Below are 17,696 nucleotides of genomic sequence, written 5' to 3'. Positions count from 1 at the left end.
CTTCCCGCCCTCACACTGAGTATCCAGAGGCAGCACGTAATTGAAATGGAAATTTTGAATTTCTCTCTCTGTTCTTTTGAGTAGAAATTACATCTTGGATCACACATTACATCATCTCGTTCTTTAGAACCATGTTTGCATCACTTTATGTCATGCACATCTGGGGTCTACTGGCAAGGCACAGCTACATTAAGAGAGGGACCCAGAGCGGACATTATCAATTTAAAAAAAAAAAAAATCTAGGTTTAGTTAGAGGAACAAATACACACTGCTACAGAGACAGACTAATTTTGTATATTCCACAGGATCTCACAACATGTTGGAAAAGTAGCTAGCCCAGTTTGTGTTCACACTGCACAGCTATTAACCATGCTTGAACCAAACTACAGGTGCCTGTTTGTGCCCTCCTAGGGAGCAGTCTTGAACACAGTTCTAATGCTGTTAAAGCTTAGTGACCCAATGCTCCACAAACAACTTCCGACCTTCTTAATGGAACTTTCATGCAGAGTGCAGAGGAGCAGAGCCAGCTGGGAACAGAGTTTCACAACACTGGAGCAAATTCTGCCTCCAGTGGGTGCAGCAGGTGATCGCTATAGCTCAAGGTTTTACTGTTGTATATATTTTTCAAAATTGGTTTAGTTTTAGACCTAATCTGGACATAGTTTTCCCTAAAATCATACAACTGTTTTCAGTTAAGAGCAATGGTTTTCCTTTTGAAATAATGGCTCAGTCACATTAACCCTCAAGTTCAGAAGTCCCTGAAGCTCAAACTGGTCTGACCTGCAATATTCAGGACTGAAAACAAATTCTGGTTCAACAGGCATTACACATTTTAGCAAGTAAGGCTGCTTATCAGGTAGATTACTTGGCCTGCTTCTCTTTCATTCACACTTGTCTTTCACAAGAACATCAACAGCACTGAGGGCAAAGGCCATTTGGTTCTCGATTCTCGCAGTACAAGTAACGAAAGATAAGTCCCTACAAATCGAGACGGAAACTGGTCACAGGCCTTGGGAAATTATATTTCAGTGACTGGAGATTTTACTCAACATACCTTTTCTTGTGTCTTGCATAGAAGACAGTTGCATTCAAAGCAATACTGGCGCTTCAGATGTTTTTGACGCTCACTGCTGGGCATCAGTGATTCAATATAGCTGATAGTGAGCTATGTGCAACAAACAGAAAAAACAGAACTGTTATACTTAAGCATCAATTCAGTATATACTGGTAAGTAGAACTGGTTGAAAAAAAAAATTACCAAAATATGTCCCAGTCACAAAATCTGATTTCATATAAATGGATACATCCCACTGAGAAAATCTAAATAATTTTTTTCATGTAAACACTGCCAAATCAAAACAATTTTAGAACTTTTAATTTTGAGAAAACTTTTAATTCTTCAACTTTTTGTCCTGATTTTGAGATGAAAGCAAATGATGAAGTATCCAAATTTCCTATGGGATGGAAATTCCATTTTCTGACTAGCTCTGACTGTAATCCTGGACTCCAGCACCATCCAAATATCTAAAAATATTTTGACTTAAAGATACCACTTTTATTTGAGAATATGCATTCCATTCTATATATGTCAACCAGGTTAGTTTTATTTCAATCCTATCTCACTATTTTAAGTATGTCTACAATACCAATCATTGGAATATTTAAGTACTGTTTTGTTGTGACTGAAAAAACATAAGACCCTCCTATCTAGATCTGCTGAAAATATTCCCAAGTAGTTGCAAGAAGATATGCAACAACCCTGATTGAAATTAAATAATAATACTTGCATCTGTCAACCTCTGGAACTCCTTGCCAGAGGGTGTTGTGAAAGCCAATATACTATAACAGGATTCAAAAGGGAGCTAGATAGGTTCATCAATGGCTATTAGCCAGGATGGGCAGGAATGGTGTCCCTAGCCTCTGTTTGCCAGAAGCTGAGATTGGGTGACAGGCCATCGATCACTTGATAACCTGTCTGTTCATTCCCTTTGGGGCACCTGCCATTGGCCACTGTCAGAGAACAGGATACTAGGCTTGATAGACCTTTGGTCTGACCCAGTATGGCCGTTCTTATGTTCATTTCTAGCCCTTTAAAAACCCTAATGCCATTCAGGTAAATTCCAATGTTAAAAAAAACAAAAAAAAACAAACAAAAAAAACATTCCCCACCAGCCAGAAGAAATTTTAAAGGGCCAGAATCATGGCATTTATATAATGTGCTATATGTTTAGAGCACTGCATAGGCATTTACTAATAAGAAGGAGCGTTTGTAGCAAAATAGCAGTGCAGTTCAGATCAGCCCTCAGGTGCTTAGTCACACGTGCTGTGGATTACAGGGTACCCAATGACCACTGATGTACTTCAAAAAGGGCAAAACTAGATATCAGGTCACATTACTACATCTTGCACCTAGATTCTTCAGCTAACAGGGAGACATTTTCACATGACTCCTAGTTAAATCATGAGACTGCATTCAAACAGAAATTACAGGGAAACCTTACCAATTTTCACTAATGACTGGGAGATCCAATTGTCAGTTACTGAGTTTTGCAAGTTAGTGGGTAGTATGAGTAAACAAGCAATTAACAAGCAAGCATAATGCCTGTACTTTGTTCATTTGTTATTACAAATGTAATTTAATATTTATTACACATAGAATAACAATGTTAAAGAACATTGCTAAGGTTGCAAAGTCAAGCACCCAAAATTTCCACAGGTGTGGGGGGCGGGGAGAGGGTGGGGAATAGTATGTGGTCATGTAATTAAAGAGTATATCATAATGCATACACATAAAGAGATCAAATTAAGGATGCCCAAGCAACTTTTATTCCAGCATTTCCAAACTTCTGAGTGCCTGACTGCAATCTTAACAGGGTGGAAATATGATGCATCAGGTATTAGCCCCTTAGCAAAGGGGAAACCAGGAACCACCACCTCCCTCGGTAACCCATTCCAGTGCTTCAGCACCCTCCTAGTGAAAAAGTTTTCACTAATATCCAACCTAAACCTCCCCCATTGCAACTTGAGACCATTACTCCTTGTTCTGTCATCTGGTACCACTGAAAACAGTCTAGATCCATCCTCTTTGGAACCCCCTTTCAGGTAGTTGAAAGCAGCTATCAAATCCCCCCTCATTCTTCTCTTCTGCAGACTAAACAATCCCAGTTCCCTCAGCCTCTCCTCATAAGTCATGTGCTCCAGCCCCCTAATCATTTTTGTTGCCCTCCGCTGGACTCTTTCCAATTTTTCCACATCCTTCTTGTAGTGTGGGGCCCAAAACTGGACACAGTACACTCGATGAGGCCTCACCAATGTCGAATAGAGGGGAATGATGACGTCCCTCGATCTGCTGGCAATGCCCCTACTTATACAGCCCAAAATGCCGTTAGCCTTCTTGGCAACAAGGGCACACTGTTGATTCATATCCAGCTTCTCTTCCACTGTAACCCATAGGCCCTTTTCTGCAGAACTGCTTCCTAGCCATTCAGTCCCTAGTCTGCAACAGTGCATGAGATTCTTCCGTCCTAAGTGCAGGACTCTGCACTTGTCCTTGTTGAACCTCATCAGGTTTCTTTTGGCCCAATCCTCTATTTTGTCTAGGTCCCTTTGTATCCTATCCCTACCCTCCAGCGTATCTACCACTCCTCCCAGTTTAGTGTCATCTGCAAACTTGCTAAGAGTGCAGTCCATGCCATCCTCCAGATCATTAATGAAGATATTGAACAAAACCGGCCCCAGGACCGACCTTTGAGGCACTCTGCTTGATACCGGCTGCCAACTAGACATGGAGCCATTGATCACTACCCGTTGAGCCCGACGATCTAGCCAGCTTTCTATCCACCTTATCGTCCATTTATCCAGCCCATACTTCTTTAACTTGCCGGCAAGAATACTGTGGGAGATGGTATCAAAAGCTTTGCTAAAGTCAGGGAATAACACGTCCACTGCTTTCATCTCATCCACAGACCCAGTTATCTCCTCATTGAAGGCAATTAGGTTAGTCAGGCATGACTTGCATATGCCGAGTGTTCCTGATCACTTTCCTCTCCTCTAAGTGCTTCAGAATTGATTCCTTGAGGACCTGCTCCATGATTTTTCCAGGGACTGAGGTGAGGCTGACTGGCCTGCAGTTCCCCGGATCCTCCTCCTTCCCTTTTTTAAAGATGGGCACTACATTAGCCTTTTTCCAGTCATCCGGGACCTCCCCCGATCGCCATGAGTTTTCAAAGATAATGGCCAATGGCTCTGTAATCACATCTGCCAACTCCTTTAGCACTCTCGGATGCAGTGCATCCGGCCCCATGGACTTGTGCACGTCCAGTTTTTCTAAATAGCCCCGAACCAGTTCTTTCTCCACAGAGGGCTGGTCACCTCCTCCCCATACTGTGCTGCCCAGTGCAGCAGTCTGGGAGCTGACCTGGTTTGTGAAGACAGAGGCAAAAAACCTCCATTCAAGGCCAAAATATTGAGAGAAAAGGTCATAAGCTTTCAACACTGCTGAATCTAAGCATTAGAAGTGGTTGAGTCTCAAACCTGAATCACAAAGCACAGCCTAAATCTAACAGAGAGTGAACCAACCCCCACTTTGCCCATTTCCAGTCTCTAGACCCGTTCAATCCCTTTTTCCTTTCTGTTTGTGCTCCTGACAAGAGTACCAAGTATTATGCAGGAAACTTCATAATAGAAACTAAACTGAAGGCAATTTCTTCTAGGCCAATAAACTGCTATCAGATGATAACAGTCACTAACGACCTGCTCTGAATTTATGACCAAGAAGTGAAAGGCAACACATGATTAATAATCCCTATGATGTGGAACTTTAAAACCCCTTGATTTCTTGTGCAGTTAAAGGGTCTGATCCAGTTCCCATTGAAATCAATGGGCATATTTCCATTGATTTCACTGAGAGCTGCATTAAGCTGCATTGTTGTTGCCAGATTGAATGGGAAAATGTAAATGTAATGTTCAAAACATGACCATTCTCCCAGTGACTAAGTGTATACTAATCATTTAATCAGTTATACATAGAAACCCTTTATTAAAGTCTGTCTCTTACACTTGTTTTAATTTTGGATCTGTTCATTATGTACAAGTTAAATGAGCCTTGCATCTAATTATGAAATATTCACACTCATCAAATACGGCTTTAATAGTATTTTGCATGTAGGATGTACAGTATTAATTACACCATTAATTCAGTTGACCAAAGCTTTACTGCGTCCAACTCCACCCCAGTGGTCCCTTTGAGGATCTGGGCCCCAGGTCCCATAATTTAATTTAATTTAAAAACTGAACTATAACAAATACCAGTTAATAGGTGTTAATACTATAAAAGACATGTTTTAAATAACAGATATTCTGTTTGAAAAGCTGTCAGCATGTATATACTGTGGACCAGTTATAAGAATTTCAAAAGTGTAATTAGCATAGACAAGCAACCAACCACCCAAATTGGTTGTGTACCAGAATTGATCTTTAACAATAGGTCAGACAAAATTACAATGGAAACCTTGCAGCTACTTTAAAGTGGTTACTTAAGACAGGGGAGCATTGGACACTGTCTTCAGAGCAGGTTTCGCTGCGTGTTTGAAAAATGTTCCTGAATATATATGAATTTGAGAGTCCAGTTTATCCCTGAAGGAGCCACTTTAATCTCCAAGTAAATGATTTCTATTTTCTAATCTCTTTTCCCCACACCCCATCTTTAGCCAATATTTTCTTTCTTTCAAAAATGAAATTAAAATGTAAGAAAGAAACTTTACATAATGCTTAGGGCTTGTCCTAAGGTAACAAAAGCCAGGAAAATCAATGCTAAGACTGACATTATTGGAGCAGGAAAAGGAGGAAAGTCTTATAATTGGGTATGAATGACTAGAAGCAAATTTGAGATACTCCTGTATCCTAAATTAGAGAGAGACAGACTGAAATTTCCACAGCTGACTTCCATTGTTTCCTTCTTCCTCTTATTAGACTCAATTATGCTCGGAAATCTTGTACAAATTAGGGTCAAGAGAGCAGTAGGAGATCCCCTCTCTCCTGCTTCAGCAGAGGGAGATCTGAAGTTGCTCCCAGCCCTTGTTTGTTTTCTCTTCACCTCTGCTTCTTCCATTCTGCTCCCCTGCTGCTCTGCATATGCCAAATCCTGCTCTCAGAGGTGCTCATCTCCAGCATTTCAAACATCAGGATTTCAGTCAGTTTCACTGTGCTGCTAGTTACACTCCAGGTGAAGCTGTGTGCAGCAACAGCACAGCCCAATACAGGGAAAGGAGATGAGGAAAACAATAGGGGAGAAAGGCCATAAGGGGAGGGTAAAAGAGTTCTACTAGGACCAAGATTCACAATGAAATGAAAAACAAACTCAAAGTTTCAAAACTGGAGGAGGTTCTTCCACATGGCTCCATTTCCTCAAAAGGGACTTTTTCTCTAAACGACTTCAATACATTGGATGGGTACATATGAGAGTAGAACTCGGGGCCTTCCACTTCATATTATACTGAGATGAGCACAATAGCAGTGTCCAATACCAGTGACTTAACCTCTCTGGATACGTCTACACAGCTGCAGAGAGTCAGTCTTGCAGCCTGGGTTGACTGACTCACACTAGCAGGGCTCAGGCTAGCATACTGAAAATAGCTGTGTACACATTGCTTTGACATTTGTGCTTGGACTGGCCCTTGGGCTCTGAAGCCCACTCCCATCCATAGGCTTCAGAGCCCAATCTCCAAACTGAGCTGGAACATCCATATTCCTATTTTTAGCATCCTAGCGTGAGCCCCACTAGCACAAGTCTGTCAACCCAGGCTGTAAGACTCGCTCCCAGCAGGTGTGTTGACATACCCCATGTCTCTGTTTCCTCACTGGTAAAAGGGGGATCATAAATCACTGGTGTCTGTAAATTGCTTTGAGATCCTCAGTTGGAAGGTGCTATAGAAGTGCAACATTATTTTTATTTCTCACTGGTCTAATGAAAACAAAAAATTTTAGTCCTTCGCACTGCCCCTGAAAGGGTCCAGAATTCCCATCCAGTTTGTTGCTGTATGGATAACTACACAAGACTGCTCTTTTTATACCCTGGCTTTGGGTCACTACTGTGATTCTTTTTTCCCCCAATAAGTGTAATTGATTACTCAGACTTTTATTTGTTATTACCTAAAGTGCCACATTCTGCCTGTAACTGGCTTTCTAAATGGCTTTCTTAAAATTCTTTGAAGTTTCTTGTTGCTACATGACTTGAAGCAATGCCTTTATATATGAACCCAAATCCATTTTGGAAGCACAGTTTTTACACCAATACAGGGCCAGATTCTGCCCTGACTTGCACGTTGTACTGCCCCATTGGATCAGATTCTGATCTCAGTTATACCAGAGAACGTCGAAAGAGGCAGAGATATAATAGGAAAACCAACTGACATGAGGGTATAAAATAATGCAGAGCCCCCTACCTTTCCTTACATGCTCCTAATAGATTATTTTTCTTTTCCTCTCTCCAGGTATAAATTTGGTATACTCATTCCAAATATCACTTTATCATTTATACCCATTTTTTCACTAACATACATGAATGCATAATTAACTGGCATGTAACTCAGTCCACTATTTTGGGTTAAATGAGGGGGCACCTGTTTTACCACAAACCCTCATTGTTAGTTGCTTTTCCTCCATCCCACATCTGCCCTCTTCAGGCCAGATTTTTAAAAGAACTCAGCTCCCAGTTAGGCATCAAGACAAGCACAGAACATAAGAACGCCATACTGGGTCAGACCGATGGCCCATCTAGCCCGGTATCCTGTCTTTGAACAGTGGCCAATGTCAGATGCTTCAAAGGGAATAAACAAAGCAGGACATTTATCAAATGATCCATCCCCTGTTGTCCAGTCCCAGCAGCTGGCAGGAAGAGGCTTTGGGACAGCCAGAATATGGGGTTGCATATCTGACCATCTTGGCTAATAGCCATTGATGGACCTATCCTGCATAAATTTATCCAATTCTTTTTTGAACCCAGTTATAGTTTTGGGCTTCACAACATCCCCGGCAACAAGTTCCACAGGTTGACTGTGCGTTGTGTGAAGAAATGCTTCCTTTTGTTTCAAACCTCATGACAATTAATTTCATTGGGTGACCTGTAGTTCTAGTGTTATGTGATGGGTTAAATAACATTCCTTATTCACTTTCTCCACACCATTCATGATTTTATAGACCTCTATCATATCCCCCATTAGTTGTCTCTTTTCCATGCTGAACAGTCCCAATCTTTTTATTCTCTCCTCATATGGGAGCTGTTCCATAACCCAATCATTTTTGTTACGTTAGCAATGGAAAAGGTACAGAGAAAAGTATCTTTTTTGAGATGGGGTGATCAGAACTGCAGGCAGTATTCAAGCTGTGGGTGTACCATGGATTTATATGTTGGCATTATGATATCTGTGATTATATTTTCCAATGTGCATTATTTTTCAATTATCAACATTGAATTTCATCTGCCATTTTGTTGCCCAGTCACCCAGTTTTGTGAGCTCTCTTTGTAACTTTTTGCAGTCTGCTTTGAACTTAACTATCTTAAGCAATTTTATGTCATCTGAAACTTTGCCACTTAACTGTTTTCCCGTTTTTCCAGATCATTTATGAATATGTTGAACAGTACTGGTCTCAATACATATCCCTGGGGACCACCACTATTTACTTCTCTTCATTCTGAAAAAACCTGTTTCCTATTTTTTAACCAGTTCCTGATCCATGAGAGGACTTTCCCTCTTATTCCATGACTGCTTAGTTTGCTTCAGAGCCTTTAGTGAGGGACCTTGTCAAAGGTTTTCTGAAAGTCCAAGTACACTATATCCGCTGAATCAGCCTCTAATTGCCAGGATCGCCTCTGGATCAAGCAACTGAAAATAGCTCAACATATTGAGAGCTGATCTATCTTGAAAATCTGGCCTTTATTTCAATGCCTAAATGGGAGCCAAGAGTTTTTGAATATCTTCTCCCAAATGTGTAAGCTGCATTCATTTTTAAGCTGCTGCGGCTGCCAAAGTCTGAGCAGCTTACAACCAGCTACTAACAAACACCACAGTTATCTCACCACTGATTTTGGGCCAGAGGCTTCCATGAATGACGCATTCACTTCCAAATTTAGACTTGGTCTATCATAGCTTCTTAGATCAAAATAGTAGAGTTAGTGCACGGGTCTTACAAATCAGGAAAACAGAATTCTATTCATGTTCTTGTAGTAGGCCCATTGTTGTGCTATATGGAGTGACCTTTAGGCCTTTGTAAAAGCTGATTTTGTGCAAAGAAACATTTGGTGAAATTCAATTGGAAAAAAATCCAAGCATGGAGAAAAATGAAGTAGCTTTAGAGTTTAGGATCTGTTCTGGCATACTGTGGAGACCTCGTTAAAGTTTATTCCACTCTTTTTTGTAATAAATAACTCACGTCAGTAAATTGGTAAGAGGTAAGAAGGGCCAGTAGTAGAAAAAGAAAGGAAGTGTATACATTTCTGGCCTGAATAAGAATTTTAGGCTGACTGAGGTTTGCAGTTGATAACTGCAGAAAAACACATTGAATCCTGAAAGATGGTTCCTGGCAAAAAAAAGTGTGTACTGCAAAGATGTTTTCCTTGATTCTCCTAAATTATCTTATTATGGCTATGAAGGATTTTCACCCTTTACTTATCTCCATTGCATTGTTGTTTAGAGGGAGACGATTTTGAAAAAACAAAAATATTAAGACGATAGAATATCAAATATTGCAAAGCTGTAATTGTGGAATCTATATGCCCTTCAGGTCCCCCTAAAGACTGAGACACAAAAGTGCATTGGATTGAAGCTAGGCCCTGGTTCTACAAAGACTTAGATTGGTGAGTATTGTGATCTCAGAGGGGCTATTCGTGTACATAAAGTTACGCACGTGCATTAGTCTTTGCAAGATAATGGCCTTATTCAGCAAATTTCAACACCAAGTCAGTGTGATATTTGTTTACTGGAAATATTTCAGCCATCACAACTGATTTTAAAAGTAGTACAAATGGCAACTAAAAAAAAGTTGAGAATTCCTCAGATCAAAACACATAAATCACTTTGAAAGGGATTTCTCCAAGTCATTTTTAATGAAACTGACAAGCAAACAAACTCTGTCTTGCTACTTTCACTGCCAACGAAAGGTTTACTGCTACAGTGTGGTGGCAGCCTGACAAACTCTTACTGTTGTGATGACTTAGTGAGCATTGCAATTGTCCCAGAAATATCATGCATTTCCATCAGGGTAAAGGCGTTCAAATACAAACAAAATTAAGTGCCTAAAGGAGGAATGGAGGAACAAGAATTTATCAAGGTTGCCTGTGATTTATGAGACGTAATGATTATGGGGCCCAGACAGTGTGAAGAGATGATTCTATTTATCATCTTCTCCCTGATAGCTATGTGATAGAAACTAGCATCAATATATCATCAAAATATTAAACTGGTGGCCCTGCAGTCTGGCATTTATTTAGGGAGATGTCACTGCTGCAGGTGTCAGTGATGGAAGGGAGGACAAGTTAATTACCTCTTCACCAATCTGGATCTCCCGGACTGACCGAAGTAGAAGCTGGCGTCCCTCAAAAACAATCACACAGTTTGGGTCACAGCTGTGGTTCACGAGAGACATGCTGGCAGGGGGTGGGAGGAGAAACAGAGAACATTAGAGAGAAAGATCCTCCACTGCCAGTACCTCCTGAATTATTTAACAGGAGCTGACTGAGTTACATCTAATGCACCAGGCAATCGGTTTATCAAACAAGGAAAATCCCTGGTAATCAAGTGTGGTCGGTTAGGTGAAGAAAATGAAGGTTTAGAAGATTTATATTAATTAATAATAGGAGCCCCGACTTGATCATTCTCCTTCATCTGCACATGTAATCATTCCACCTTCTCACTGTTCTGCATGGAAAGGGCGGGGGTTGCTTCCTCCCTATGAGGGCTCTGTGTAAGGGGAAAGGTGTGGGCCAGGGCAGAGTATATAGGCTGGAGACAAGGGAATGTGTTTCATTCCCATTGCTCTCCCACCATATAGAATTCAGGGTAGAAACGGAATACATCCTGGAACTGTATTATATTTCTGTAGGTGGTACTGAAGGCATCAGGGATCCAACACCTCCCTTCGGATATTCTGGCCTCCAGAGGATCCATAGGATTTGTGGGGTGGCACTGCAGCCTGTTCCATGGTATGTGGGAGAGGGGAGTAGTACACACATGCACAAACACATATGCTCTCCCATAGAACAATTTGGGAGGAAACTCTGAGGAGAGCCTCACTGAAATCTTCTTTCCTTAGCCCCCTCTATTGGAGGAGATGGTTTACAGTAATTTGTCTCTCTCTCTGTTTTGCATTCCCATGTGACGATGTCTTAGCACTGAATGTGACTCTACCAGTCAGCCCGCAATTGCATAACACCCAGGGCAGAAGCTTGCCCTGTCATGGTGATGGTCTACCGAACCCTTCATTAAAGAATTCCAGTATCATCAGGGTGGAATCAGATTTTGGCTCACAGCCCTTGTCCCTGTACTAACAAGTAAATTCAACCCAGCACCTTTGTGTAAACCCACATTAACAAAATGTGGCTCTCTGTCCCTTTCCAGTAGTTAGACTGTGTACAGAGGTTTATGCTATTGCCTTTGAGGTAATGGGTCTGGTCTGTTAGCTCAAGCAATAGATGCTCATGAGTTTAGATCCAGAAAGGCTATAGTTCAATTCCCATGGAAAATTCAACTAGGATGGTTCTTATTCTGAGTATCTCTTGGATAACTTGCTTTTTGATTGCTAATAGGGGGTATCTACCACTTAGCCACCAACCACCTCTCTGCCAATGTCCATCTTTGACTACTAGGCCTTCAGGCAGACATTACCAAGGGACCACGGAGGACTGGATACTGAGAGAAGGTATGTGACCAGGGGAAATGGGATGGGATGTGATCTCTCCAGGAAAAAAGCTGACGCACTGAGTGCCAGATCCTGCATGGTCACACCTCTTTTCCCATGTTCTGGAGGACGTTGAGAATGAGAGGGAGCCCGTAAAATACATTCAGCAGATCTCCAATCCAGTTAACAGAGAAGGAGACACCAGGAGGGAAGAGCAGCTGTGTGATGTGAAACCCTCCAAAGCTGTACATGAAAGGGAGCAAGGATAGACTGGCCACCCTGCAGGACTCCTTTCTTTCTTGGTCATACTCAGCGGATTCAGTGTTGATGGGAGTGACCTTTCTGTCACCCAAAATGGAAGCTGTTCTGGTAGACCAGGTGGAAGGCTTTGCCAAGGGTTGCACTCAACCATTTCTGGCTCCAGTCCTGCACTGAACCATACAGAAGCCCCTATGAATCTTGAGGAGGTCAAAGAAACCTATCTAGGTAAGGGAGCTCTCATCTGACCATCAGCCCATGTGCACTAAGGAGATAGCTGGCAACAGGAGGACAGAACACCAACGTCTAAGATTTGTACCTTATCCATTTCTAATGCATCTTTTCTGAGATGAGGCAATCAGAACTGCATGCAGTATCAAGGTGTGGGCGTACCAAAGTGTCATTATAATATTTTCTTGATTACTCTTAATTTTCATATCTAAAATCCTATATTCCCTTTCAATGTGACAAAAAGAAAGGTGGTGGGCTGCAAAAACCCTATTCTTTCAAGGAAATATTTACCCAAGCTTCTTGCTACTTTCTTAAGAAGCCCAAGTCTCATGTTTTGGCGGCAAAATTTATCCTTACCCCTGCCAGGAAGAGATTAGGGTCTCCATGAGAACAAGAATTCAGGTATAAAGAGCTGTCCTGTCTAAGGCCTTGGCTACACTTACCCGGTAGTTCGACGGCTGGAAATCGAACTTCTGGGTTCGACTTATCGCGTCTAGTCTGGACGTGATAAGTCGAACCCGGAAGTGCTCGCCGTCGACTGCGGTTCTCCAGCTCGCCGAGAGGAGTACCGCGGAGTCGACGGGGGAGCCTGCCTGCCACGTGTGGACCAAGGTAAGTTCGAACTAATTCGAACTAAGGTACTTCGAACTTCAGCTACGTTATTCACGTAGCTGAAGTTGCGTACCTTAGTTCGAATTAGGGGGGTAGTGTAGACCAAGCCTTAATTATGTTAAAACTCTGCAATTAGGAGTTTAAAAATATTTTTAAACCCAATCATGTTTTTCATGTTCTTGTAATTTATTTGCATTTCCTAATTTCTTATTTAGCTATGGTATCGGCTACTTCAGTGACCCCTCTAGCTAGCTAGCTAGAAATAAATAAATAAAGCCACACACAGAGTTTTTGCCTGTGAATGAAACAGTGTCCACAGTACCTGGGATACAGGCCAACACCAACATCCTGCATTTCTCCATTACTGATGGTGAAACAGTTACAGGTCACCTGTAAAAACAAGGGGGGAAATCCAGGATTACCAGTGTTATTTAGAAATGTCATACCCAAGTGAAAGAAACTTTCAAAATAAAATGCAAGGGCATTTTGGTAATCAGATTGCAGATATTCAAGCCCAACACTGATACTCTTTCATTTTAGAGCAATCACATCTGGGACACACACTCCTGTAAAACTACAGTCAATTAAGAGCAGAAATATTAGTATCCTGCAAAAATGTGAGGTTAAACACATGCAGAGGCCCTATTTTCCTGTCTAGGGGGGAGGAAAATACATGAAGCCTGAAAAGCCTGGCATATAGACAATATAGTGGGGAACAGTGGCTGTTGTGGCTATACAGAGTAGCTGTTTCAGACCAGACTTGCGTCAAGCTGCCACAGTACAGTTTATGAAAAACAGTGGAGCCCCAAGAATGAACCACAGCTTTGAGGTGAATAGCTACACTGACTGGGGAAATACGGCTTATGCCTGTGTAAACACAAAGTGAGTACCTGATGGGTGATCTCTTGCATGACATTTATTTTCATGAGTGGGGAAAGGAGGGATAACTCAAATGGGGAAGGTACAAGATATCTTATTTTAATTATTCTCACAGAAAAAGAGAAATATCTTCTTCCATTTTATATCGCATACCCAACTATATAGTGTTTTTTTCCTCTCATACAGTTTTTAGGGTTGAAATGGATTTAGAACCGAGATGAGAAAAGTAATAATTGCTTGCAACTAGAGAAGGCCCCAAACTAAAACCCTGGATCTGAACTTTGGTGGTGTTCAAAATCCAAACCTGGATCCAAATTTTGCAAATGACCACTGTTATAATGTATCGACCCAAAAACTAGAATGCAAAGGGAGGTCAGAGTATCGCCACCCTTAGTTCTGCGCTGCTTTCAGAGCTGGGCAGCCATAGAGCGGCAGCTGTTGGCCAGGCACCTAGCTCTGAAGGCAGCACCCCACCACTAGCAGTGCAGAAGTAAGGGATACCATAATAATACCATACCCTGCCACCTTTACTTCTGTGCTGCTGCTGGAGGCGGCTCTGCCTCCAGAGCTGGGATCCCAGCCAGCAGCCGCCGCTTTCCAGCAGCAGCGCAGAAGTAAGCAGGGCTTTGGAGCGGAGCCTGGAACAGGAGCACAGACCAGTAGGTTTTTGCCCGGAGCTGGACCGGAGCCGGAGCAGAGCAATTCAAAAATTTGATTGCTCCAAATCCCTGGAAGTAAGGGTAGCAGTACCGCAACCCCCCCCACACACACAATGACCTTGCGACTCCCCCACCCCAACTCCTTTTGGGGTCAGGACTCCTACCATTACAACACCATGAAATTTTAGATTTAAATAGCTGAAATCATGACATTTATGATTTTTTCTTTTCTTTAAGTTTGATTTTTCCATTGGCATTGTTAATTCTCTGCAGAGTGGGAAAAGAGTTAGTGCAGAGATCTGGCAGGTGTGAGTTTTGATAAATCACTGAGTTTCTTCATACAATATAATCACCCTGAAATTCATGCCTAATTTAAAGAAATATATTTTTCAGTGTAATATTATATTTTACTATGGAACTCACAAATTAATAATTGCCAGTGTGTTAACCATAAAGAGAAAAATAAAATTATCCTTCAGAATCTTCTAATAAAATCTGATTTAAATGAAGATATATGCAGTAAGGTATGCCTTTTAATAGTTAGATAATAATGATTAGTCTGTTATTTATGTAACTCTTACAAACATTCCTGATCACTTACAAAAAACATACATCTTAATTATTTCTCTCCTACAGATATTAGATATATAATACCAGACAACACTTCTGAATTAAGCTTAGGCCTTGTTAAGTAGCAATATATCTTACAAAAATATTGTCTTGACTTTGGTATATAGATTGCCAAGTTTCTTCTCTGTACGGATTATGCAATAAAAAAGGTCATTCATAGTAGATCTAAATTCAACCCCTCTCTCCAGAAAATCTGCTATGGTATCTCGCTCATCATCATCATCGAGTATTTACATTAACTCTGTTGACTCCTGAACAGTGCAGATTTTTTGGAGACCTTTTACTGTTTTCCCAATAAGTCTAGTTATTTTTATAGTGTCGTGCGAAAAATTTTTCCACACAAAGGGAAAAACAACAAAATTTTACTTTCCCCTCTTTTTGTAAACATGCACAAGTTGTGGATTTTCATTACAAAATGTGTTTTACCGAGGTGAAAAGAAGATATGCTTCTAGACTCAAACACTGAACTTTGGGAAGTTTAAGTCCTGATAAGAAACTTGGTAACTCCAAGACTATTGAAATATACTTTTTTCAGGGCAGTTAGTTACAAGAAGCAAGTTTAGCTATAATGTTCACTGACAGGAAATATAACGCATCAGAAGAAAGGAACACCCAGAGGATGACCCAGGCAAATTCTGAGTTCTAGGAGAGCTCTACCCTTTTGACACCCATAAGCTCAACAGTAGGATCCAATTGCCTTTGAGTCCCTGCCCACCTCAGTTCCATGATGAGATGTCTCTACTCCTGAGATAACTAAACCATTTAAGGCTTAATCAGAACCTAGAACTGCACCTAGCAGCAAAGTGCCAGTCTCTGAAGAGCCCCGAGCCCAGGTATAATATGCTCTTGTTATCTACCCTACCTTAAAAGCATAAGGGACATATTCTCTTCTGGCTGAAGCTTCTGGGTGCTTGTGGTGAAGTGTACAATTCCCACACTGGCCAACACAGGATTAATGAGCAGGTGGCCCTGCCCTGCCACACCAGTGAGAGAGATCTGATTTGGAGGGAGGAGCTTAAAAAGGAAAAGCACACCACAGTTGGCAGCAGAGCTAAAAGTGCTGTAAGAAATGAAAGGATATAGACAGAAATTTCCTTGAGTGAACAGGAATTCAAAAGCCTAGTACAGAACAATTTCAAAAAGGAATGACAAAAAATCTGGATCAACAAAAAAAAGAGGAAGATGATTTTTTTTAATTGTGTCTTAGAGTTGAGGATAATGACATACATCAGGCTCAGGAAAGAAAAAATGAAGTATTTTTGTTTAGAGTACTTGCAGGCTATTGTGGCTGAAACAAAAATAAATAAACACAAAGATGGACTATGTGAGCACTGTAAGGCCGAAGAAACAATTGATCACCTTTATGGGTATGTGAGGACTTTGATAAAGAAAAATAAACGATTTCTGAGAAATGTAAAAGGCATAAGGTAGCAAAAGTTACATTACATCATTTAGTAAAAATATTGGGGAAATGGGGTTGTTACAATGCCCGGAAAACATAGGGCAGAACATAAACCATTAGGTATTTAGGAATTATAGTTGGTGGAGGATGTAAACCAGTGGTGGGCAACCTACGGACTGTAGGCTGCATGCGGCCCATCAGGGTAATCTGCTGGCAGGCTGCCAGACGGTTTGTTTACATTTGCACGGCTGCCCGTGCCATTTCCTGCAGCTCCCATTGGCCGAGAATGGCGAACCACAGCCACTGGGAGCTGCGGGCAGCCACGCAAATGTAAACAAACTGTCTGGCAGCCCCCCAGCAGCTTACCCTGACGGGCCGCAGGTTGCCCACCACTGATGTAGACCATCTAGTCAAGTCTGCTTCTCCATGAAATAGAAAAAAAGAAAAGTTGGTGGCAGATGGGAGAGAGGGCTGGTTCAAGGCAAGCGCTCCTCACCTAACTGTTCCCTGATGGCCGCTCCCTCAAGAAAGATACATCTTTTGAGGAGACTATTTCTCCATATCAGTCTGTGAGCCTAGTTGTGGCTGCAACTCAACAAAAGCCTCTCTGATGGCAGAGGGATGAACCACATCCTGGGACAATTCATTTGTGTTTCTTTTGTATTTGTTGAGAACCCTGGAAAGGGCAAGGCTAGCTGTTCAAGGCTGAGGCTCTTACGACTGGTTGATGTGTTGGAACATCCAGTGTTACAGGGTGGCTTGCCTCTTAAGGGCTGGAAGGCTGGGGCTAGTCAGTCCTGGTTACAGAATGAGGCAAACCTGGGTTGAATCAGGTAATTCCCTGTAAAGGGCAGCAGATGCCTCCAGTGATGGGGGATGTTCAGGGAGATAAAATATTCCTAGGCATGACCAGGCTCCAGCAGAGATTCCTGGGACTGAGACTCCAGGCAGGGAGGCGCTGGGAGTGGCCGGCTACAACAGGAAAGGTTCCAGGCAAGAAGGCCTGGGAGTAGGGTGATCAGAGACTGCTAGAGTGAGTAGGCTCCAGCAGAGTGTCCCGGGAGATGGGACTGAGACTATAGGCAGGAAAGGCCTGGAAGTGACAAGAGGGTAAAAAATGGATTTTGATTTGG

At 41.8% G+C, this 17,696-nt stretch overlaps 1 protein-coding gene across 3 annotated transcripts in view; it reads right to left on the bottom strand.

Moving 5' to 3' along the window:
* Nucleotides 1–17,696, bottom strand: part of SMYD3 (SET and MYND domain containing 3) — a 634,393-nt gene that overhangs the window by 113,703 nt on the left and 502,994 nt on the right. For all 3 annotated transcript variants that reach the window (XM_034764985.1, XM_034764986.1, XM_034764987.1), the window contains 3 exons: nt 13,316–13,383; nt 10,540–10,642; nt 1,055–1,165 (listed from right to left, as the gene is read on the bottom strand). In XM_034764985.1, coding sequence (XP_034620876.1) covers nt 1,055–1,165; nt 10,540–10,642; nt 13,316–13,383 — 282 coding nt within the window. The remainder of the gene's footprint in view (nt 1–1,054; nt 1,166–10,539; nt 10,643–13,315; nt 13,384–17,696) is intronic.

The sequence above is a fragment of the Trachemys scripta genome, chromosome 3 (assembly GCF_013100865.1).
Source record: "Trachemys scripta elegans isolate TJP31775 chromosome 3, CAS_Tse_1.0, whole genome shotgun sequence".
In the NCBI taxonomy this organism is placed as follows: Eukaryota; Metazoa; Chordata; order Testudines; family Emydidae; genus Trachemys; species Trachemys scripta.
Note: the sequence above shows the minus strand (reverse complement) of the source record. Positions and strands in the feature narration are given on the sequence as shown.